This window comes from Procambarus clarkii, chromosome 32 (genome assembly GCF_040958095.1).
Source record: "Procambarus clarkii isolate CNS0578487 chromosome 32, FALCON_Pclarkii_2.0, whole genome shotgun sequence".
NCBI lineage: Eukaryota > Metazoa > Arthropoda > Malacostraca > Decapoda > Cambaridae > Procambarus > Procambarus clarkii.
Genome location: NC_091181.1, coordinates 9,709,601 through 9,733,787, shown reverse-complemented (window position 1 = coordinate 9,733,787; position 24,187 = coordinate 9,709,601). Strand labels below are relative to the sequence as shown.

The window sequence follows — 24,187 nt, the reverse complement described above, 5'->3', positions numbered from 1 at the left end:
TTAGTTATTCAAAATACACCAGAGATCAGTTGAGCTGGTACATCCAGGACCACGCGGACGCCATTGCTACCTGTCCAGTGTGTAGTACACATGTCCGGGAGATCTGGTGCTGGATGACCAGCCAACACTACACCACAGATGAGGCCAATCAGTTCATAATTAACCCATATTACACTACTACAAACCATTTGATTACAGTTCAGTAGATATACTATATCAAACTTTCCTTATGGTGTGATAGATTAAAATGTGAACAAAATGTGTGAAGGGAAGTTTACTGGTGATAATAAATTATAAAGCCCGCTCATAGGTAATAAATATAATTAAATACAATCCCTTAGGGTAATATGCAATTTAATCAACGGTAGAATTCCCCACAACACAAACCTGTCTAGAGTCTTCCCACACCCACATGACTTGTCTTCCCACTACATCTTGTGTTGTCCCATTACCACCTGTTTTGAGTCTTCCTATTAAGCACCTCTCTTATGTCATCATCTTGACCTGTGTCTTCTAACACCCACTTGCCTTGAGTCTTTCTTCACCAACCTGTTTCAGCTCTGTACTTACTCACCTGACTCATACCCATGCAAATACCTGTGTTTTTACAGAATTTTTTTATTTCCAGTTTTTTCTATCACCTGAGGCTATGTAGGAGAGTATCGCGCAGTCATCCATGCTACCATATGTACCACGTCGAACACCCATACTACCATATGTATCACGTCGAATATCCATGCTACCATCTGTATCACGTCGAACACCCATACTACCATATGTATCACGTCGAATATCCATGCTACCATCTGTATCACGTCGAACACCCATACTACCATATGTATCACGTCGAACATCCATGCTACCATATGTATCACGTCGAACATCCATACTACCATATGTTTCACGTCGAACACCCATACTACCATATGTATCACGTCGAACACCCATACTACCATATGTATCACGTCGAACACCCATACTACCATATGTTTCACGTCGAACATCCATACTACCATATGTTTCACGTCGAACACCCATACTACCATATGTTTCACGTCGAACACCCATACTACCATATGTATCACGTCGAACACCCATACTACCATATGTTTCACGTCGAACACCCATACTACCATATGTTTCACGTCGAACACCCATACTACCATATATATCACGTCGAACATCCATGCTACCATATGTAAAACGTCGAACATCCATGCTACCATATATATCACGTCGAACACCCATACTACCATATGTATCACGTCGAACATCCATGCTACCATATGTATCACGTCGAACATCCATGCTACCATATGTATCACGTCGAACACCCATACTACCATATGTATCACGTCAAACAGGCCAAAGGAAGTAACAAGTGTTTTTCATCTTTCTGAATGCAAGAGGCAAAAAATTTTAATTTCTTCTTGTGCTTTCTGACATTAGTTTCAGTGTGCATGTGTGGCTGCCCTACAGCGCCGGCGGTGCCCGGGCGGTGCGGGCAGCAGTCTGGGCTCCAGCTCATGGCCTCCAAGTCATTAACCATCCTCTCTTTCCTCACAAGTTTAATAAGTAAGATTATATACAAAAGAAATATCTTTAGCTTGCAATACATTACAGAAAACAATTCCGCGGCTGCAGATATGATGAGTGAACCACGCATCAGACAAGAAAATATAGAAACGCCGTTTCGATCCGTCCTGATATGGTCCAGGATGGACCGAAACGTCGCCGTTTCGTCGTTTTCTGATGTGCGGCTTGGTCATCAAAAACATTATGTTTAATGGAATATTACATACAAAATATTTACAAGACTCACATTCGCATTCTTATATGTCTTGAAAGACATGAACGTAATTCCTGCAGCTTTTACGGCGCTACGGTCAATGTGTCTGCCCTGCCATATAGACCATACTGGAGTGTGGAGGAGTGCCATGGCTGTGATGGCACCAGCAGGTACTCTGGTAGCGACGCCATGCTGCTCATGACTATAGCTCAGGCCCTCAACTTTACCTTCAGTGTTCTCCCTGTGACCAGCTGGGACCAGGTTTGTTAACTCAGCGTCCGCATTATGTCTCATTATTGTGACTTTAATATGAATTCAATATTTAAAGGATTTTTTTAATTTATAATTTTATTTGGCGTCAGTTTATTTATGCTATTAGTTTTGTAATAATTTGAAGAACGTACTGATCACCTGGCTAACTTAATTAAACCTATTTGTAAAATGGAATATAACGTATATATTTAAGATTTTTTTAATAATATGAGCAATGTAAAAAAAAATATTTTAACACGTGGATACACACATCGAGGGATGCTTTCAGATTCTTGGTGTATAGTCCGTGAGTTTACGTTTGACCACATTATGTTGACGACAAGAATGCTAGCTGTTGATTTAAGGTACTGGGGTTGTGAAGCTTTAAGCTCAACACCAAACTAACACTTTGACGACATGCTTCGAAAACTTCATGTACACACATATCCTTCTTTTAGGTTACTGGTCTAGTGATGGAGAGAATCTCCTTCATGGCCACGGTGTACCACGTCGTGCTGCCACAGCGCCGGCTCCTCTATGATTTTACCTACACCTACGAGCATATTCTGACTGACTTCGCGATGGCGAAGCCTTCGCTCATATCCAACTGGCAAAGTCTCTACTCCTGTCTGGCGGACAAGGTGTGGGCGTCCATCCTGGCGGCCCTCCTGGTCGTGCCGCCGTTCATGGTCATGGTAGGCTACACGCAAGTACTATTACTGCTCTGATTAGTTCCTGTGTTGGAAGCCATCCACATACACTATACCTTTCCTCACCTAATTGTACTCACCTAATTGTGCTTGCGGGGGTTGAGCTTTGGCTCTTTGGTCCCGCCTCTCAACTGTCAATCAACTGGTGTACAGATTCCTGAGCCTACTGGGCTCTATCATGTCTATATTTGAAACTGTGTATGGAGTCAGCCTCCACCACATCACTTCCTCGTGCATTCCATTTATTAACCACTCTGACACTGAAAAAATTCTTTCTAACGTCTCTGTGGCTCATCTGGGTACTAAGTTTCCACCTGTGTCCCCTTGTTCGTGTCCCACCCGTGCTGAAGAGTTTGTCTTTGTCCACCCTGTCAATTCACCTGAGAATTTTGTAGGTGGTTATCATGTCTCCCCTTACTCTTCTGTTTTCCAGGGATGTGAGGTTCAGCTCCTTTAGCCTTTCCTCGTAGCTCAATCCTCTCAGTTCCGGGACGATCCTGGTGGCATACCGCTGAATCTTCTCTAACTTTGTCTTGTGTTTAACTAGGTATGGACTCCAGGCTGGAGCTGCATACTCCAGGATTGGTCTTACATAAGTGGTATACAGGGTTCTGAAAGATTCCTTACACAAGTTTCTGAAGGCAGTTCTTATGTTGGCCAGTCTAGCATATGCCGCTGATGATATTCTTTTGATGTGGGCCTCTGGGGACAGGTTCGGTGTGATATCAACCCCCAGATCCTTCTCTCTATTTGATTCTTGCAGGATTTCCCCTCCCAGATGATACCTTGTGTTCAGCCTCCTGCTCCCTTCGCCTAATTTCATCACCTTACACTTTCCCGAGTTGAACTTCAGCAGCCATTTTCTAGACCATTCCTCCAGTTTATCCAGGTCATCCTGTAGTCTCTGTCTATCTTCATCCGTCTTGATTCTTCTCATAATTTTTGCATCATCAGCAAACATCGAGAGGAATGAGTCTATACCCTCTGGAAGATCGTTCACATATATTAGAAACAGGATGGGTCCAAGTACTGAGCCCTGTGGGACTCCGCTGGTTACATCTCGCTACTCTGATGTTTTCCCCCTCACCGTTACGCGCTGGTTCCTGTTGACATGCTGGTGCTCCCTTATCCACTGGAGCACCTTCCCTTTTACTCCTGCCTGTTGCTCCAACTTTTTTAACAGCCTTTTATGGGGTACTGTGTCAAAAGCTTTTTGGCAATCCAGGAAAATGCAGTCGGCCCACCCTTCTCTTTCCTGCCTAATTTACGTTGCCTGGTCATAAAATTCTATTAAACCTGTGAGGCACGATTTACCATCTCTGAACCCATGTTGGTGGTGCGTTACAAAGTTATTTCTCTCCAGATGCTCTACGAGCCTTTTCCTCACGATCTTCTCCAGCACCTTGCATGGTATACAAGTTAAGGAAACTGGCCTGTAATTCAGTGCCTCTTGCCTGTCACCCTTTTTGTATATTGGGACCACGTTAGCTGTCTTCCAACTTTCTGGTAAGTCTCCTGTTTCCAGTGACCTGTTATACACCATAGAGAGTGGCACACTTAGTGCTTCTGCACCTTCCTTTAGTATCCATGGTGAGATTCTATCAGGCCCAACAGCCTTTGTCACATCCAGCTCCAGCAGACACCTTTTGACCTCATCACTGTTGAGGTCAAATTCCTCCAAGGTTGCTTGGTTTGCTGCCTCCTCATTTAGTGCAGGGGCTTCTCCTTGTTCTATTGTGAAGACCTCCTGGAATCTCTTGTTGAGTTCTTCACACACCTCCTTGTCATTCTGTGTGTATCTGTTCTCCCCTTTCCGCAGCTTCATCACTTGTTCCTTCACTGCTGTTTTCCTCCTGATATGGCTGTGGAGCAGCTTTGGTTGGGTCTTGGCTTTACTCGCGATGTCATTTTCAAACTGTCTCTCTGCTTCCCTCCTCACTCTGATGTACTCATTTCTGGCCCTCTGGTATCTCTCCCTGCTCTCTGGTGTTCTGTTATTTCTGTAGTTTCTCCATGTTCTTTTACTCAGCTGTTTCGCTACCTTACATTCCTGGTTGAACCATGGGTTTTTCTGTTGTTTTTCGTTTTTCTCCTTTTGGACGGGGATAAACCTGTCTGCAGCTTCCTGGCACTTTTGGGTGACAATATCCATCATGACCTGCACATTCTTGTCTCTAAGTTTCCCATGGTATTCCCCTGAGGAAGTTCCTCATCTCGTCATATTTTCCTCTTCGGTAATTCAGTCTTTTCCCCTCCACTCCCATCCTTGGATAGGTTATCCCTACCTCCACCAAGTACTCAAAGGTCAGTACACTGTGGTCACTCATTCCTATGGGGGCTTCAACTTTGACTTCCCTTATTTCTGACTCATTCAGGGTGAATATCAAGTCAAGTTTAGCTGGTTCATCATTGCCTCTCATTCTTGTGGGTTCCTTGACATGCTGGCTCAGAAAATTCCTTGTTGCCACTTCCAAGAGTTTAGCTCGCCACGTATCTGCGCCACCATGTGGGTCCCCATTCTCCCAGTCTATCTTTCCATGGTTGAAATCACCCATGATTAAGAGTCTTGAGCCATTCCTGCAGGCAACTAAAGCTGCTCTCTCTGTTATATTAATGGTTGCCATGTTGTTCCTATCAAACTCCTGCCTAGGTCTTCTGTCATTTAGGGGAGGGTTGTAAATGACTGTCACTATTATCTTAGGTCCACCCATTGTTATAGTTCCTGTTATGTAATCTCTGAATCCGTCACAGCCCAGAATTTCCATCTCATCAAAACTCCAGTCCTTCCTTATCAGTTGGGCCACTCCTCCACCTCCTCTCCCTTCCCTCTCTTTCCTTACTATATAGTAGTCCTTTGGAAACACAGCATCTGTTATGACTCCTGACAATTTTGTTTCCGTTAGTTCTATTACATCAGGGTTTTCTTCTTGCACCCTTTCTGCCAGTTCACTTGCTTTATTGGTAATCCCATCAATGTTTGAGTACATTACCTTGAAGCTCACTTTCTTATATCCAATTTCACCCACACTCCCTACAAGTGTAGGAGGTTGTTGTATGGTCATTGCTACTTGGGTAGGCTCCTCCTCCTGTGAGGTAGTTGCCAGGGGTTCAGGGGGAGGTGGAGTGGGGGGCGGCGGGCTTAGGTCTTCCTCAGGCCTGCTTGGGGCAGGAAGAAGTCCTGGGGGTGAGGGAGCAGGGATTGCTTGGGGAGAGGGCACGCCCTCCTGCGGTGTAGTTGACAGGGGTTTGGAGGGAGGTGGAGTGGGGGATAGAGGGCTTTGGTCTTTCTCAGGCCTGCTTGGGGCAGGGAGAAGACCAGGGGCTGGGAAAGCAGGGACTACTTGGGGTAAGGGGAGGGGGAGGATTTGGGTTTCATGGTGGGCATTATGCAGGGCCAAGGAAGGGTTTGTGCTGGGGGGTAGGGAGGGCCCTATTGGGTGGTGGGCTGGGGTGTTGCATTCCCCCCTGGGGTTCCTGGGTTGCTGGATTGGGGTTCCCCACTCCCCTCTGGGATTGCTGGGTTGGAGGCTGAGGTTCCCTTTAGTAAATGTTCCGACGTTGTCAGTACTATGCCGGCTGTTTGGTTCAAATTGAGTAATAAGTCCAGTTAAATGGTTGAATACATTGATTATGCTCGTTCCAGTTGTTAACAGTTTTGATGTTTTTAAAAGTTAACGTTGCGGTATTTGGAATTAAGCAAAACGGGCGATGCGCTAACCTTACTTTTATAATAATGTAACGTAATTGTGCCCGTGCATTTTGCCAGAAAAACAGCACAAATACATATAGATATGACTAAAACCCAACAGACTCATTTAAATGCAACATAAACTGCACTAAAATACTTTAAAGTGTCTAAAATAGCGCACTTTCACCTAGTGAAATATGTTTAATGTGTGAAAAGTATACTGAGATACGTCAGTTTGCGTCAAAAACAGCGAAACACACTTAGATATGTCAAAAACTACGACACATCCTTAAAAACGACTAAAACAACGACACTCACTTCTATGCGTCTAAAACAGCCCAAACACACTGTACTTAAATCAATGCTATAACACTAAAGTTAGGTTTAGTATACATAAGTCATAAATAAGTTATACAAGTAAAACAAATTAAAAAAAAGGTAAAATAAAAGAGCGCAAACCCACTTAGGCTTTGTAAGTGCAATTGCATGTGAAATAAACCATGCAAATATACTTTATTACGTGTAAAACATGTAAGCCGCACTTACACCAGCTCTTGAGAAGGAAGCGTACAGCCCCCGGGAAGCTTTGTATCACTCCCACTGGTGTCTTCTCTTCTCCTACCACCCCACTTTTAATCGTCTTTCAATCCTGAAAGTTTTGGTTATTTATAAAGCATCCTTTAAATCAAGCACAGGATGGGTTTCAATATTAGTTACTGTAAATATTAGTCAATATTAGTGCTGTAAATCTCCTCCTATGTATCACAACACTGAAGTGCTGCAAATCTCCCCCATTGAATCACAACACTGAAGTGCTGCAAATCTCCCCCTCTGTATCACAACACTGAAGTTCTGCAAATCTCCTCCTCTGTATCACAACACTAAAGTGCTGCAAAGCTCCTCCTCTGTATCACAACACTGAAGTACTGCAAAAAAGCTGGCAGCTTTTGGCTCTTTAGTAGTTTCCGTGACTCTTAAATACAGATCCTCGAGAAAACTCTTGGCAGTTTTACACCAGGTACTAAGAGCTTCCAAAGCAAGGTGGGCAAATTTATATTGAATGTAAACTGTTTTGTACATATGATAAATCTTTGATGGCCACAGCACCTGAATGCTCAACACTAAAGCCAATGTAGATATCAGCCAAGGTGGGTACGTCAAAGTATATCCTCAACTTTTTTTTTCCGGGATATTCCTGCGCGGGCCCTAAGCCTCTGGCTGGCCCACTAAGTGTTGCTTGTTTCTGTTTTACTTGAGAGGAGTATGAGTATTTATGACTCGTATGGTCGCTTCAGTAAGAACCTCATCAACTTTATTCCACTGCTTAAGAGTAAACTATATTCCCCATTTCGGCGACCAGTAGAACTGGCAAAATTGTGGGACATTAGGAGAGCTGCTAACGATCAGAAGAAAATGTCCCGCCAGTATGATCATATATCACTTGAAAAGATATGAGGACCATACTGGAGTGTGGAGGAGTGCAATGGCTGTGATGGCACCACCAAGTACTCCGGGGAGTGCCATGGTTGTGATGGCACCACCAAGTACTCCAGGGAGTGCCATGGTTGTGATGGCACCACCAAGAACTCCGGGGAGTGCCATGGTTGTGATGGCACCACCAAGAACTCCGGGGAGTGCCATGGTTGTGATGTCACCACCAAGAACTCCGGGGAGTGCCATGGTTGTGATGGCACCACCAAGTACTCCGGGGAGTGACATGGTTGTGATGGCACCACCAAGTACTCCAGGGAGTGCCATGGTTGTGATGTCACCACCAAGAACTCCGGGGAGTGCCATGGTTGTGATGTCACCACCAAGTACTCCGGGGAGTGCCATGGTTGTGATGTCACCACCAAGTACTCCGGGGAGTGCCATGGTTGTGATGGCACCACCAAGTACTCCTGGGAGTGCCATGGTTGTGATGGCACCACCAAGTACTCCAGGGAGTGCCATGGTTGTGATGGCGCCACCAGGTACTCTGGCAGCGACGCCATGCTGCTCATGACTATATGAAACTTGTTTCATCCAATTCCTTGTCAAAGGAATGGCATGTCCATGCAGTTAGAAAACTGCTTACACAAAATAATCACCTTTGGCCTGTTCCACAAATGCTCCAAGAAAGGTGAACAACCGAATAGTCTTGATCCATCACCATACAGTACTCTCAGTTTACATCAATATGATTACAGGATTCGTAGATCAACAAATATACAGAAACCTGGGGCCAGATTCACGAAGCATTTATGTACGTGCTTACGAATGTTAGCTATTTTCTTAGCATCTTCGTACGGGTACGTTGGTATTTAGGTAGGCAGCTAAGTATGAAAATCTTCGTAAGTATTTTCCGTCGCGCTAAGGACGGTGTCGACCTCTCGTAGCTTTACGTAAACTGGATATAACTCAATTTTTCTTAACTACACAACACGGAGGATCGACTTTAATATAAACAAATATTATAGCGCTGGCGAGTCTCGTCAAGAGGAGACCTTCGTGTTAGATATATATACATTCTCTGCTTGAAACTTGCAGTAAATATGTCTTTTTATGATATTAGAATTAGTTTTATAATATCAAAATAATATACCAGTAGTTATTAAGTAAATAAACACTGGTGAACATGAAATATGAGAGAAGGTGATGATCCCGAGCTGGTATGAGTATTTACTATCACCAAATACCCCTGTTCACCTAGTAATAAGTATAGCTAGGGGGTGTACCTTAGCTATACATGTCCATTTTTAATTTATTTTGTTTGGTTATATTTCGAAATTAAATCTGGGTGAGACATAAAAGAAAAATATGCTACACAAATGATATTTCGTAAGGGAAAGGGTAAAAACTTCAAAAACTTTGGTAATTGAATTACCAGTCTCCGTGGTGAAATGGTAAGACACTTGCCTGGCGTTCCGCGAGCGCTTTGTCATGGGTTCGTATCTTGGCTGGGGAGAATTTACTGGGCGCAAATCCTTAACTGTAGCCTCTGTTTAACTCAACAGTAAAATGTGTACTTGGTTGTAACAACGATTCTTCGCGGCGGGGATCGTATTCCAGGGACTTGCCTGAAATGCTACGCGTACTAGTGGCTGTACAAGAATGTAACAACTCTTGTATATATCTTAAAACAAAAAAAACAAAAAAATAGGCCTATAATTATGACTATATGGACTATTATGGCCTGTTAAAAAAGATAGGGGGGAAGCAGGGGTCCAAGACCTCATCCAGTTACACAATTTGGCTGTGTAACAATAAGTAAGTAATTATCAAAACAAGGCCCCAAGCCGGGAAGGCTATGTAGCAGCATTTTGTGTAACAATATACCTAATTTTTTTAAACAGATAATGCACTTGAGAATAAAACATAAAACAAATCCTGTCAGCTATAAAAATATTGATACAGTTATTTAAATAAAAAATATAATGCAACAAATAGTTATGGGTTGTTTAAACTATCATTTGTACTGTATATCCAAAGAAGTGAAAAATTAAGACATAATTAACAATTTAATGAATGATACAAATGAAATATGACTATTACATATCAACAAGAGGTCTTAATGATCTATGGGGAACATGATTTAATAGGGATAATATGGGTAATAATACAAACTATAATTTAAAACCTTCATTTCTGATTTGATTTCTTAAGAAGCTTAGGTATACACAGCAATGTGCTACTACCCTATTCTATATGAAAGATTACACAGTGTAGATAAAAAACTAGCTATAAGTTCATCTAATGCTGTACTCCCATCTCACAGAATGGTTAGTCACACATGGAGAAAATACATTAGTCATCAGGGGAAAAAATACCAGCCTCAACACAAAAAACAAATCAACTCTGACTAAACAACAACTTCACCATTTTCACAAGAGGTAAACACAGAATCATGTAACATTATATTATAATTCCTCTTACCAATTTCTACAAGACTCCTCTCAAAATTTTTTTTTACAAGCTTAGGTATACACCTTAGGTTGACCAAAGAGCCAGAGCTCAACCCCCACAAGCACAAATAGGTGAGTAGCAATGTGCTGCTTCCCTATTCTGTATGAAGGACCACACAGTAAAGATCAAAAACCAGCTACAAGCTCATACAACATCCCCATCTCACAGGACGGCCAGTCATACATGGAATCAGGAGAGAACAAGAAATGTAAGGCTGATCTATTAGCATACACTAGCAAAATCTGAGTACAGCACTAGAACATCTTCCAATATTACTGAGTGTGTGAAGTAATTACAGAGCTCAAAGTACCTTATACTATTTGGTGTGAAGTCACTGATAACAGGGCAATCACAGATATAGTGTTGGAGAGTATGTTCTCTCAAGTAGGACTGAAAACAGAAATTTTTTCACCCAGAGGGTTATAAACCCATGGAACTGCCTACCCACTGAAATCGTAAATGCCAAAATCCAGCTAGAAAATATCATTAGGACAATTGGCGGGACTTAACAAGCTTAACAGGCATTTTGTCTTCGTCGAGGCCACCAGATAGTTAGTGACCATTGGGTAAATTTAGGTAAATATATACGTAAATAAATACCATCGCTTCTCATATCTTGGGAGCGACAAGGAAAGCTACACACTCTCTCTTAGAATTACGTAGATAAACAAAAATTTTAACATATTTGTTTACTACAATATCGGTGCTGACTGTAGAAGTTGAAAAAACATAGTTTTACTTCGAAATATATTAATTTTATAAGACAATTCGACGTATATAAGTGGCAAGTGATCACAGATAAGCTCCGATATGCCAGCGTCATGATTGGCTACAGCTGTAAGATGAAAAATGTTACCTTCTCTCTGATTGGCCAAACTAAAAGCCCCTAGTGACATCTAGCAAGACCTAAGTGAACTACTTAAAAATCTTCGTAAGTGTACTTTTCTGAATCACACTTTGGCGTGCTCTTAGCCGGTACTTAGGAACCTTCGTAGCAAATATACCTACGAAGAAATACATGAAGCTTCGTGAATCTAGGTCCTGAATAGGACCAAAACCTACAGACCAATGAAGCTGACGCTGGGCTGCGGACCACACTAGCACCAAAATTGCAAACATTCCCATCAAGTTCTCTTTCAAACTTTCTAACTCATATCACTAAATATACAACTCTATAGATCCTTGAGCATACACAGATCTAATGAACATCACAATATACAACTCACAATTTAAAATGGTATAAGCATATAGGCACACAATGAAGAACAGAATAATATAAAATAGATACAAACAGAGAATTCCCATTTACTCGACTTGGTAATACTTAATGTTGGCAGACAAGCAGGGGGGGGGGGGAATAGGAGAGGATTCCAAAGAATTTAGCCTAGCCAGTTGGCTGAACATTTAGCCTAGCCAGTTGGCTGAACATTTAGCCTAGCCAGTTGGCTGAACATTTAGCCTAGCCAGTTGGCTGAACATTTAGCCTAGCCAGTTGGCTGAACATTTAGCCTAGCCAGTTGGCTGAACCTTCTTAAACAATATTCATCAATACATAGTTATACAATAATCCAAATATACTATAATATAACACAACATGATCACATAGCCCTGCCTATGAGTATATATCCATACAATACTAAGCATAGCAATATCAATCAACCAATAGTAGCCTATATACTTAATAGTGTATCAACTATATAGCAAAACCAATTTATAATGGTGATACAATGTAATGCTGAATTATATTATATTAAGATATGATCATAGCGTATACCAGTCATGCTGGTTTATGCTGGATCATAACACATCCTCAGCAGGTATTTATGTTCTTAAGCATTGTTAAGTGCTTCCTTATTTGAAAACAGAATTTGAATACATCGGTGTGGGAGGGAGTAGGCTATGTGGCAGGGGTGTGGGAGGGAGCTGGCTATGTGGCAGGGGTGTGGGGGGGAGCAGGCTATGTGGCAGGGGTGTGGGAGGGAGCAGGCTATGTGGCAGGGGTGTGGGAGGGAGCAGGCTATGTGGCAGGGGTGTGGGAGGGAGCAGGCTATGTGGCAAGGGTATAGGAGGAAGCAGGCAATGTGGCAGGGGTGTGGGAGGGAGCAGGCTATGTGGCAGGGGTGGGGGAGGGAGCAGGCTATGTGGCAGGGGTGTGGGAGGGAGCTGGCTATGTGGCAGGGGTGTGGGAGGGAGCAGGCTATGTGGCAGGGGTGTGGGAGGGAGCAGGCTATGTGGCAGGGGTGTGGGAGGGAGCAGGCTATGTGGCAGGGGTGTGGGAGGGAGCAGGCTATGTGGCAGGGGTGTGGGAGGGAGCAGGCTATGTGGCAAGGGTATAGGAGGAAGCAGGCTATGTGGCAGGGGTGTGGGAGGGAGCAGGCTATGTGGCAGGGGTGGGGGAGGGAGCAGGCTATGTGGCAGGGGTGTGGGAGGGAGCTGGCTATGTGGCAGGGGTGTGGGAGGGAGCAGGCTATGTGGCAGGGGTGTGGGAGGGAGCAGGCTATGTGGCAAGGGTTTGGGAGGGAGCAGGCTATGTGGCAGGGGTGTGGGAGGGAGCAGGCTATGTGGCAGGGGTGTGGGAGGGAGCAGGCTATGTGGCAGGGGTGTGGGAGGGAGCAGGCTATGTGGCAGGGGTGTGGGAGGGAGCAGGCTATGTGGCAGGGGTATGGGAGGGAGCAGGCTATGTGGCAGGGGTGTGGGAGGGAGCAGGCTATGTGGCAGGGGTGTGGGAGGGAGCAGGCTATGTGGGAGGGAGCAGGCTATGTGGCAGGGGGTGGGAGGGATGCAGGCTATGTGGCAGAAGGGTGCGAGGGAGCGGGCTATGTGGCAGGGGTGTGGGAGGGAGCAGGCTATGTGGCAGGGGTGTGGGAGGGAGCAGGCTATGTGGCAAGGGTTTGGGAGGGAGCAGGCTATGTGGCAAGGGTTTGGGAGGGAGCAGGCTATGTGGCAGTGGTGTGGGAAGGAGCAGGCTATGTCGCAAGGGGAGGGAGGGAAGAGGCTATGTGGCAGGGGTGTGGGAGGGAGCAGGCTATGTGGCAAGGGTTTGGGAGGGAGCAGGCTATGTTGCAGGGGTGTGGGAGGGAGCAGGCTATGTGGCAGGGGTGTGGGAGGGAGCAGGCTATGTGGCAGGGGTGTGGGAGGGAGCAGGCTATGTAGCAGAGGTGTGTGGCAGGGGTGTGGGAGGGAGCAGGCTATTTGGCAGGGGTGTGGGGGGGAGCAGGCTATGTGGCAGGGGTGTGGGAGGGAGCAGGCTATGTGGCAGGGGTGTGGGAGGAAGCAGGCTATGTGGGAGGGAGCAGGCTATGTTGCAGGGGGTGGGAGGGATGCAGGCTATGTGGCAGAAGGGTGCGAGGGAGCGGGCTATGTGGGAGGGAGTAGGCTATGTGGCAGGGGTGTGGGAAGAAGGTGGCTATGTGGCAGGGGTGTGGGAAGGAGCAGGCTATGTGGCAGGAGTGGGAGCTGGCTATGTGGCAGGGGTGTAGGAGGGATGCAGGCTATGTGGCAAGGGTGTGGGAGGAAGCAGGCTATGTGGCAGGGGTGTGGGAGGAAGCAGGCTATGTGGCAGGGGATGGGAGGGCACAGGCAATGTGGCAGAGGGAGGGAGGGAAGGGGCTATGTAGCAGGGGATGGGAAGGAGAAGGCTATGTGGCAGGGGTGTGGGAGGGAGCAGGCCATGTGGCAGGGGTGTGGGAAGGAGCAGGCTATGTCGCAAGGGGAGGGAGGGAAGAGGCTATGTGGCATGGGGAGGGAGGGAAGGGGCTATGTGGCAGGGGGATTGGGAGGGAGCAGGCTATGTGGCAGGGGTGGGGGAAGGAGCAGGCTATGTGGCAGGGGAGGAAGGGAAGGGGCTATGTGGCAGGGGGATTGGGAGAGAGCAGGCTATGTGGCAGGGGTGTGGGAAGGAGCAGGCTATGTCGCAAGGGGAGGGAGGGAAGAGGCTATGTGGCAGGGGTGTGGGAAGGAGCAGGCTATGTCGCAAGGGGAGGGAGGGAAGAGGCTATGTGGCAGGGGTGTGGGAAGGAGCAGGCTATGTGGCAGGGGGAGGGAGGGAAGGGGCTATGTGTCAGGGGTGTGGGAGGGAGCAGGCTATGTGGCAGGGGTGTGGGAAGGAGCAGGCTATGTGGCAGGGGGAGGAAGGGAAGGGGCTATGTGGCAGGGGGAGGGAGGGAAGGGGCTATGTGGCAGGGATGGGGGAAGGAGCAGGCTATGTGGCAGGGGGAGGGAAGGGGCTATGTGGCAGGGGGAGGGAGGGAAGGGGCTATGTGGCAGGGGTGGGGGAGGGAGCTGGCTATGTGGCAGAGGTGTGGGAGGGAGCAGGCTATGTGGCAGGGGGAGTGGGAAGAAGCAGCCTATGTGGCAGGGGTGTGGGAGGGAGCTGGCTATGTGGCAGGGGTGTGAGAGGGAGCAGGCTATGTGGCAGAGGTTGGGAGGGAGCGGGTTAAAGGGTCGGGGGAGGGAGGGAGCGAGCTAAGGGGCGGGGGGTGGGAGGGAGATGGCTAAGGGGCCGAAGGAGGGAGGGAGCAGGCTAAGGGGCTGGGGGTCGGAGGGAGCGGGCTAATAGGCCAGGTGTGGGAGCGAGCAGGCTAAGGGGATGGGGGTGAGAGGGAGCAGGCATTCTCTGTCATCAAAGTTGTTTTCTAAGATATCAAAGTCATTCTCAGAGTCATCAAAAATTATTCTCAGTTATTAAAGGTAATTTCTAAGTCACTTTCATTCATCAAGTTATTCTCTAAGTCATGAAAGTTATTCCCAGAGACATTAAAAATTAATCTCAGTCATCAAAAAGTTAATCTCGTTATCAAATGTTATTCTCTAAGTAACCTTTCGTTCACAAGAAAAGCTTTCTAAAACATCTTCGGTCATCAAAGTTGTTCTCTAAGACATCACTGTTGTTATCTAAGACATCAAAGTTAATCTCAGTCACCAAAGGTATTCTCAGAGTCACCAAAGGTATTCTCAGAGTCATTAAAGTTATTCACAGAGCTAACAAAAGTTAATCTTAGTCATCAAAGTTGTTCTCTAAGTCACCAAAGCTATTTCAGAGTCGTCAAAGGTAATCTCTAACTCACCTTCGTTCATCAATGTTGTTCTCTAAGACACATTCGTTTAGCAAAGAAACTCTCCTTCCATCAAGTTATTCTCAAAGACATCAATGTTGTTCTCTAAGACATCTTCAGTCATAAAATTTATCTCCAAAAATATTAGTTCACCTTTTCATATCAAACCAGCACTTCTATTAAAATATATTTTCTTAGTCACTTTACCTTAAAACTGTTCTCTGAACAACACCTCATAAACCAACCTAACCTATCCTCCCCAACTAATGTTACTTACCTAACATAATGTTCCTAAACCTAACCTAGCTTACATAACCTAACCTAACTATCCAAAACTAACCTTGCCTAACTTACCTATCCTAATTTAACTAACCTAACCAAACTTGCATAACCTAACCTAACCTAACCTAATGCAAATTACCTAACCTAACCTAATGCAACTTACCTAACCTAACCTAACCTAATGCAACTTACCTAACCTAACCTAACTTACCTAACATAGCTTACATAACCTAACTTGCATAACCTAACCTAACCTAATGTAACCTAACTAACTTAACCTAACCTAACTAACCTAACCTAACTTAACTTGCATAACCTAACCTAACTAACCTAACCTAACTTAACTTAACCTATCCTAACTTAACTTAACCTATCCTAACTTACGCAACTTAACCTAATTTACCCAAACTGACGTAACCTAACTTACCAAAACTGACGTAAGCTAACTTACCTAACCTAACTTACCTAACTAACTTACCTATCCTAACTTAACTAACCTAACCTAACTTACCTATCCTAACCTAACTTACATAAATTACTTAACTTACCTAGCCTAACTTACCTTACCTAACCTAACTTTCCTTACCTTACCTAACTTACCTATCCTAACCTAACTTACCTAACCTAACACACCTATCCTAACTTACCTAACCTAACCTAACTTACCCAAACTGACATAACCTAACTTACCTAGTCGAACTTACCAAACCAGACATGACCTAACTTATATAATTATTCCTGCTTGTCTTTTGTGTTTCGTCAATCATTGTTTCATACTCATTTGTTCGTTTCAATGGTTATTTTTCTCAAATGGTCATTTATGCATTTCAAGTGCTATTTGTTAAAGATTGGGTATTTAAGCATTTCAAGGGAAATTTTGTTATATATGGGCATTTACTCGTTCCAAGGGTTAATTTCTCAAATGGATGTTCATGCATTTCAAGGGTTATTTGTTAAAAATTTTCTAGTTGCTCAAAAGTTATATTTATTATGTTATAATTGTTCTTCTTCCACCCTTTAACCTAACCTCTTGTGATCTTAGTGTATTCATTATGTTTGTTATAATTTGTTCCTATTTTTACCCTCTTAACCTAACCTCTTTAATCTCAGTGTATTCATTATTCAGTATGTATTCATATATCATTTGGTTTTATTCCCCAACACCAACCTAACCTTTCAGATGTAGTTTTGTTTCTCCTTTTTGTATATTTTACCCAAACCCACCATCCCACTTCACCTAAAGTCTTAGAAAGCTTCTCTTGTGAACGGAGGGTTACTTAGAGAATAACATTTGATAACTGAGATTAGCTTTTTGATGACTGAGATTAATTTTTAATGTCTCTGGGAATAACTTTTATGACTTAGAGAATAACTTGATAAATGAAAGTGACTTAGAAATTACCTTTGATGACTGAGAATAGTTTTCGATGACTCTGAGAATGACTTTGATGTCTTAGAGAACAACTCTGATGACATAGAAAATGACTATGATGAACGAAAGTGAGTTAGAGATTACCTTTGATGACTCTGAGAATAACTTATATGTTACATAACAATCTTATAGAACATTACAGAAGATATCTTACAGAACAACTTTGATGACCGAGATTAACTTTTGAGGACATGAGAATATCTTTGGATAACTCTGCGAATAACTTTGATGTCTTAGAGAACAACTTTGATGACTGATTAACTTTTGTTACCTCTGAGAATACCTTTGATGTCTTAGAGAATACCTTTGATGACTCTGAGAATAACTTTGATGACTGAGAATTCCTTTGACGACTCTGAGAATATCTTTGATGAATCTGAGAATACCTTTGATAACATAGAGAATAACTTTAATGTCTTAGAGAACAACTTTGATGACTGTGAATACATTTGATGTCTCTGAGAATACCTTTGATGACACTGAGAATAACTGAGTGTGTCCTTGATGTCTCGAAGAGTGTCCTTCACTATTTGTTCTTACTAATGAGGCGAAATTTTAGTTACATATGACTATTTTTGTACTCTACGATGTATACTGTTAGTTACGAAAGTGTGGAACGAAGTTACTTTTGACTATTTGACTATCATTTGACTATCATGACCTCAACATGACAGTGACTACTTTTGTACTCCACAAAGTATAATGTCAGTTAAGAACAGCGATGAAAGATATCTTTGGTTATTTTTTCTTACTTGATAAAACATAATGGCTGTTAAGAACGGTATTGAATGAAGTTACATTTGACTATTTGTAGCAAAGTGAAAGGTTACTTTAGTTAAAGACAGAGTTGGAAAGAGGCTACACTTTACTATTTTTAGTTGAGAGAAGTGTTATTTTAGTTAAGAAACGAACAGAAAACTTGATGAAAATTACTATTTCAGTAGATTGATGAATACTTTGTTAAAAGCGAGAAAAGTTTGATCTTAAAGAAAATGTAAGAGAATATTTTGAATGTAGTGAACTTGTGGGGAATATGAACTTGCAGAGAACATGAAAATATGATAAAGCTAATGAACACAGTGAACATACGGGGAATATGCCAAAAACACAGAGAACAGGTAAGTGAAGGTGATGAACACAGTGAACAGGCGAGAATATAAACTTATAGAGAACATGTAAGTAAAGGTGTTGAACACAGTGAACATGCAGGGGAATATGAATTTACAGTGAACATATGGGGAACATGACAGAGAACATGTAAGAAAAGATGATGAACACAGTGAACATGCAGGGAACATGATAATGAACATATAGAACACGTAAAAAATGCGAACAACATAGTGAACATATGGGGAACACAAAAAACATGTAAGAAAAGCTGATGAACACAGTGAATATAAGGGAAATATGGACTTACAGAGAACATGAAGACATGATAAGGAACATAGGGAATACAAAGAATGAACACTGAATATGTGAAGAACAAGCTAAGAACATTGAGAACATGAATATTGAGTATAAAAGTTGTACAGAGAACATATGATGTATATGAAAAACATGACAAAGAACACAGTGAACATACGGGGAAAGAGAAAAGAGAAAACAGAGAAAAAGAGAGAAAACTGGTGAAAAAATGTGAACTGAACATTGCTGTGAATACTTGCTGAACATGGGATGAACACAGAAAACATGGAAGAGAATGAGATAAACACGGTGAATATAGAGAAAATATATAAATACAGTAGGATTATTGAAGGTTTGGATAAGTTGGGAAATGGGAGAGATGAAGGGGGAGGTAAGGGATGAGAAAGTAAGGGGGAGTAGGGGGGTGAGGGTGAGATGAAGGGTGAAAGGGCGTTACCTGGTTGATACCTGGTTGATGGGGTTCTGGGAGTTCTTCTACTCCCCAAGCCCGGCCCGAGGCCAGGCTCGACTTGTGAGAGTTTGGTCCACCAGGCTGTTGCTTGGAGCGGCCAGCAGGGCCACGTACCCACCACAGCCCGGCTGATCCGGAACTTCTCTTAGAAAACCGTCCAGTTTTCTCTTGAAGATGTCCACGGTTTTTCCGGCAATATTTCTTATGCTCGCTGGGAGGACGTTGAACAACCGCGGACCCCTGATGTTTATACAGTGCTCTCTGATTGTGCCTATGGCACCTCTGCTCTTCACAGGTTCAATCTTGCATTTTCTTCCATATCGTTCACTCCAGTACGTTGTTATTTTACTGTGTAGATTTGGGACCTGACCCTCCAGTATTTTCCATGTGTATATTATTTGGTATCTTTCTCGTCTCCTTTCTAGAGAGTACATTTGGAGAGCTTTGAGACGATCCCAATAATTTAGGTGTTTTATTTCGTCTATGCGTGCCGTATATGTTCTCTGTATTCCCTCTATTTCAGCAATCTCTCCTGCTCTGAAGGGGGAAGTGAGTACTGAGCAGTACTCGAGACGGGACAGCACAAGTGACTTGAAGAGTACAACCATTGTGATGGGATCCCTGGATTTGAAAGTTCTCGTAATCCATCCGATCATTTTTCTGGCTGACGCGATATTTGCTTGGTTATGCTCCCTAAACGTTAGATCGTCGGACATCATTATTCCCAAATCCTTGACATGCTGTTTTTCTACTATGGGAAGATTCGATTGTGTTTTGTACCCTGTATTATGTTTCAGATCCTCATTTTTGCCGTACCTGAGTACCTGAAATTTATCACTGTTAAACATCATGTTATTTTCTGCTGCCCAATCAAAAACTTTGTTGACATCTGCTTGTAGTTTTTCAATGTCTTCAGCAGAGGTAATTTTCATGCTGATTTTTGTGTCATCTGCAAAGGACGACACGAAGCTGTGGCGTGTATTTTTGTCTATATCAGATATGAGAATAAGGAACAGTAGCGGTGCAAGGACTGTACCTTGAGGTACAGAGCTTTTAACATCGCTTGGACTCGATTTTATCTGATTGACTGTTACTCTTTGTGTTCTGTTCGACAGGAAATTGAGTATCCAGCGTCCTACTTTTCCAGTTATTCCCATTGACCTCATTTTGTGAGCTATCACCCCATGGTCACATTTGTCGAACGCCTTTGCAAAGTCTGTGTATACAACATCTGCATTTTGCTTTTCTTCTAGGGCTTCTGTGATTTTGTCATAGTGGTTGAGTAACTGTGACAGACAGGATCTTCCCGCTCTAAATCCATGTTGTCCTTTATTGTGCAATTCATTGTTTTCAATAAAACTAGAAATTTGATTCCTAATCACTCTTTCAAACACTTTTATTATGTGTGATGTTAGTGCAACTGGCCTATAATTTTTTGCCAAGGCTTTACTCCCCCCCTTGTGCAACGGAGCTATATCTGCAGATTTAAGTGCTGCTGGTATCTCCCCTGTATCCAGGCTCTTTCTCCATATTACGCTGAGTGCTCTCGCTACTGGTACTTTACATTTCTTTATGAATATTGAATTCCATGAGTCAGGCCCAGGAGCTGAGTGCATAGGCATATTATCAATTTCTCTTTCAAAGTCTTCCGAGTTTGTGGTAATATCCGTTATATTATCTGCAGCTTGAATGTCATTCATAAAGAAGCTGTCTGGGTCATCAACTTTCATGTTGTTTATTGGTGTGCTAAACATAGCCTCATACTGGCTTCTTAGAATTTCACTAATCTCTTTGTTGTCCTCTGTGTACGTACCTTCATTTGTAATTAACGGTCCAATACTGGTCGAGGTTTTGGATTTTGATTTTGCGTATGTGAAAAAATATTTCGGATTTTTCCTTATCTCTTGTATAGCTTTCTGTTCCAATTCCATTTCCTCAGACTCATATGATCGCTTCAACGTTTGTTCTATTTCCTCAATCTCCCTGCTTAGGCTTGTTTTCCTTGCTTGTGATAGTTGTGTCTGCCGAAGCATTTCCGTTATTTTTTTCCTTCTCCTGTACAGTCGTCTCCGTTCTCTTTCTAGAGTGGTCCTCTTTCTGCCCCTCCTCACAGGTACGTGCTTCAAGCAGACCTTGTAAGCTTCAGCTGTCAGTTGAGCTATTCCCTGTGTGGGAGTTTTGTCGCTTAAGACCGTCTCCCATTGAATGGTTGCAAGGTCTACATTTATTTTTTCCAAGTCAATCCTCTTATTGTTGAAATTGAATTGATTGAATATTCCTTCTCGCTTGTTGGGTCTCTTAGACCTACTACCGTTATTTATGCTAGTTCGCACTTCAATGAGCTTATGGTCTGAGTATGAAGTATCTGAGATTGTGATATCCCTGATTAGTTCATCATTGTTTGTGAATAACAAGTCTAGTGTGTTTTCGTTCCTAGTTGGTTCTGTAATCTGTTGATTGAGCGAGAATTTGTCACAGAATCTCAAAAGTTCTCTAACCTGTGGTTGGTTATTTCCCGGGTCATTCCCTGCTATGATATTTGTGTTTGCCGTTCTCCATCTTAGACTCGGTAAATTGAAATCTCCAAGAAAGATAATATCTGGAGCTGGGTTTGCTAGGTTGTCAAGTATGTTCTCTATTTTGTGCATCTGCTCTGTGAATTCCTCAATCGTTGTATCTGGCGGTTTATATATTAGAATAATAATTAGGTTTAGTTTCTCTACCTTCATTCCAAGTACCTCTACCACCTCATTAGTTGAATTTAGTAGTTCTGTGCATACCAGGTCTTCTTTAATATACAGACCTACTCCTCCATTTGACCTAGTTTTTCTAACACATCTATATAGATTATAATTTGGAATCCAGATTTCACCATCCATGTAATCTTTTGTATGAGTTTCCGTGAATGCCCCAAATATTGAGTTTGACTCTAATAGAAGGCCATTTATGAACTTAACTTTATTTCTTGACTTTGGCTTTAAACCTTGAATGTTTGCAAATATGAATGATTGTCCATATTGTGTGTAACTTCTGGAAGGTTTTGGTAGTTCTCCCTCCTCTCTACCCTGACCCAGGGTGTGTTGTTGTGGCAATGGTTTGTCCAGTTTTGGAAGTGATACTGGGGAGTGTGGTAGTCTCTGTGTAGTTGGGGGGTGTAGTATGTGTGGGCGTTGGGGGAGGGAAAGGAAGGGAAGGTAAAGGATGAGAAAGTGAGGGAGTGAAAGGGTAAGGTGCAATTTTTGATAGTGTGAGTATTGCTTACTTGGGTAAACAAAACGTATTGAAAGTAAGGTGTTACATGACCGTCTGAATATTACATAGCTGAGTACAAAAAGGGCATTAAAGGCCAAGATGTTTACTTCTGAAAGACTGGAGAGGGGCTTGATCTGAATTAATTTTGATGAACGTTGAACTAAGGTGGAGGACATGAGCTGAAACTCAGTTAATGTCTTGATTTATTTTACTACATTAGATATATAGTGATCTTAAATTTTAAGGGAATTGGTCTGATAATAAAGCACATGTATAAATGAGCTAAGGCAGCGGACGTGAGCTAGAGTTTGGTAATTGTTCGGAACTATTTTAGTATGTCTGAAAATATCGCAGTTACAAATTTCAGGAAAATTTATCTGCTACTAAAGAACTTGTGCAAATGAACTAAGGTGGAGGACATGAGCTGGAGCTCACTAACTAACTTGATCTTATTTACTGTGTCTGAAATACAGCTGGTTTAAATTTCAGGGAAATTGATCTGCTACTATAGAATTTGTACAAATGAACTATGGTGGAGGACAAGAGCTGGAGCTCAGTAACTGACTTGATCTTATTTCCTGTGTCTCAAATACAGCAGGTTTAAATTTCAGGGAAATTGGTTAGGTATTAACGAAGATACGAGAGAGAGCTAAGGCGATGGTTAAGAGCTAGAACTCGGTAATTGTTTGGATCTTATTTAGTACGTCTGAAATATGATACTAAAATTGGGCTATTAGTAGCGAAAATTTGGTCTCTGACAAATTTAGGTCTTCAATTGGACTCAGATTAATTTTGGGTAATGAACAAGACTCTGAATATTTTTGGGTATAAAATGGACTCTGCTTAATTTTCGGTCATTACTGGACTCTGAATATTTTTGGGCACAAACTGGACTCTGAATATTTTTGGGCACAAACTGGACTCTGAATATTTTCAGGAACAAACTGGATTCTGATTATTTTCGGGCACAAACTGGATGCTGTTAATTTGGATCTTTATTGAACTGGACGAATTTTGCTCACAAAGTGGACTCTGTTAATTTTTCTGGCTTAAACTGGACTCTGACGAATTTCTGCCTACAACTGGCCTCTGACTAATTTTCGATGTTTCCTTTGCTTTCCTTAGCAAAAGTTTTGTGAACATATTCTCAGAAAATGCTCTTTGAAAAAATGTGGGATTTTGAAAATAGGCAAAATGTGTCCTTAGTGCCCTGTGCCTGTGCCTGTCCTGTGCCCCTTAGCCCGCACCCTCCCAACCCCGGCATTTTAGCCTGCTCGCTCCCACCCCCATCCCCTTAGCCTGCTCCCTCCCACCCTGGCCCCTTAGCCCGTTCCCTCCCACCCCCGGCCCCTTAGCCTGTTCCCTCCCACACCCGGCCCCTTAGCCTGCTTCCACTCACCCCCGGCCCCTTAGCCTGCTCCCTCCCACCCCCTGCCCCTTAGCCTGCTCATTCCCACCTCCAGCACCTTAGCCTACTCCCTCCCGTCCACGGCCCCTTAGCCAGCTTCATCCTACCCCCGGCCCCTTAGCCTGCTACCTCCCACCCCTGCCCCTTAGCCTGCTTCCTCCCACCCCTGTCCCCTTAGCCTGCTCCCTTCCACCCCTGGCCCCTTAGCCTGCTTCCTCCCACCCCCTGCCCTTTAGCCTGCTCCCTCCCACTCCCGTCCCCGTAGGCTGCTCCCTTTCACCCCCGGCCCCTTAGCCAGCAGCCTCCCACCCTCGTCCCCTTAGCCTGCTATCTCCAACCCCGGGCCCCTTAGCCTGCTTCCTCCCACCCCCAGCCCTTTAGCCAGCTCCCTCCCACCCCCGGCCCCTTACCCTGATCCCTCCCACCCCCTGCCCCTTAGCCTGCTCATTCCCACCTCCAGCACCTTAGCCTACTCCCTCCCATCCACGGCCCCTTAGCC

At 43.6% G+C, this 24,187-nt stretch overlaps 1 protein-coding gene across 1 annotated transcript in view; it reads left to right on the top strand.

The window, feature by feature from the left end:
• Window positions 1–24,187, top strand: part of LOC138370421 (uncharacterized) — a 184,029-nt gene that overhangs the window by 5,869 nt on the left and 153,973 nt on the right. Inside the window, exons 3-5 of the mRNA XM_069334771.1 lie at window positions 1,450–1,575; window positions 1,870–2,050; window positions 2,500–2,736. Of these exons, the coding sequence (XP_069190872.1) occupies window positions 1,450–1,575; window positions 1,870–2,050; window positions 2,500–2,736 (544 nt within the window). The remainder of the gene's footprint in view (window positions 1–1,449; window positions 1,576–1,869; window positions 2,051–2,499; window positions 2,737–24,187) is intronic.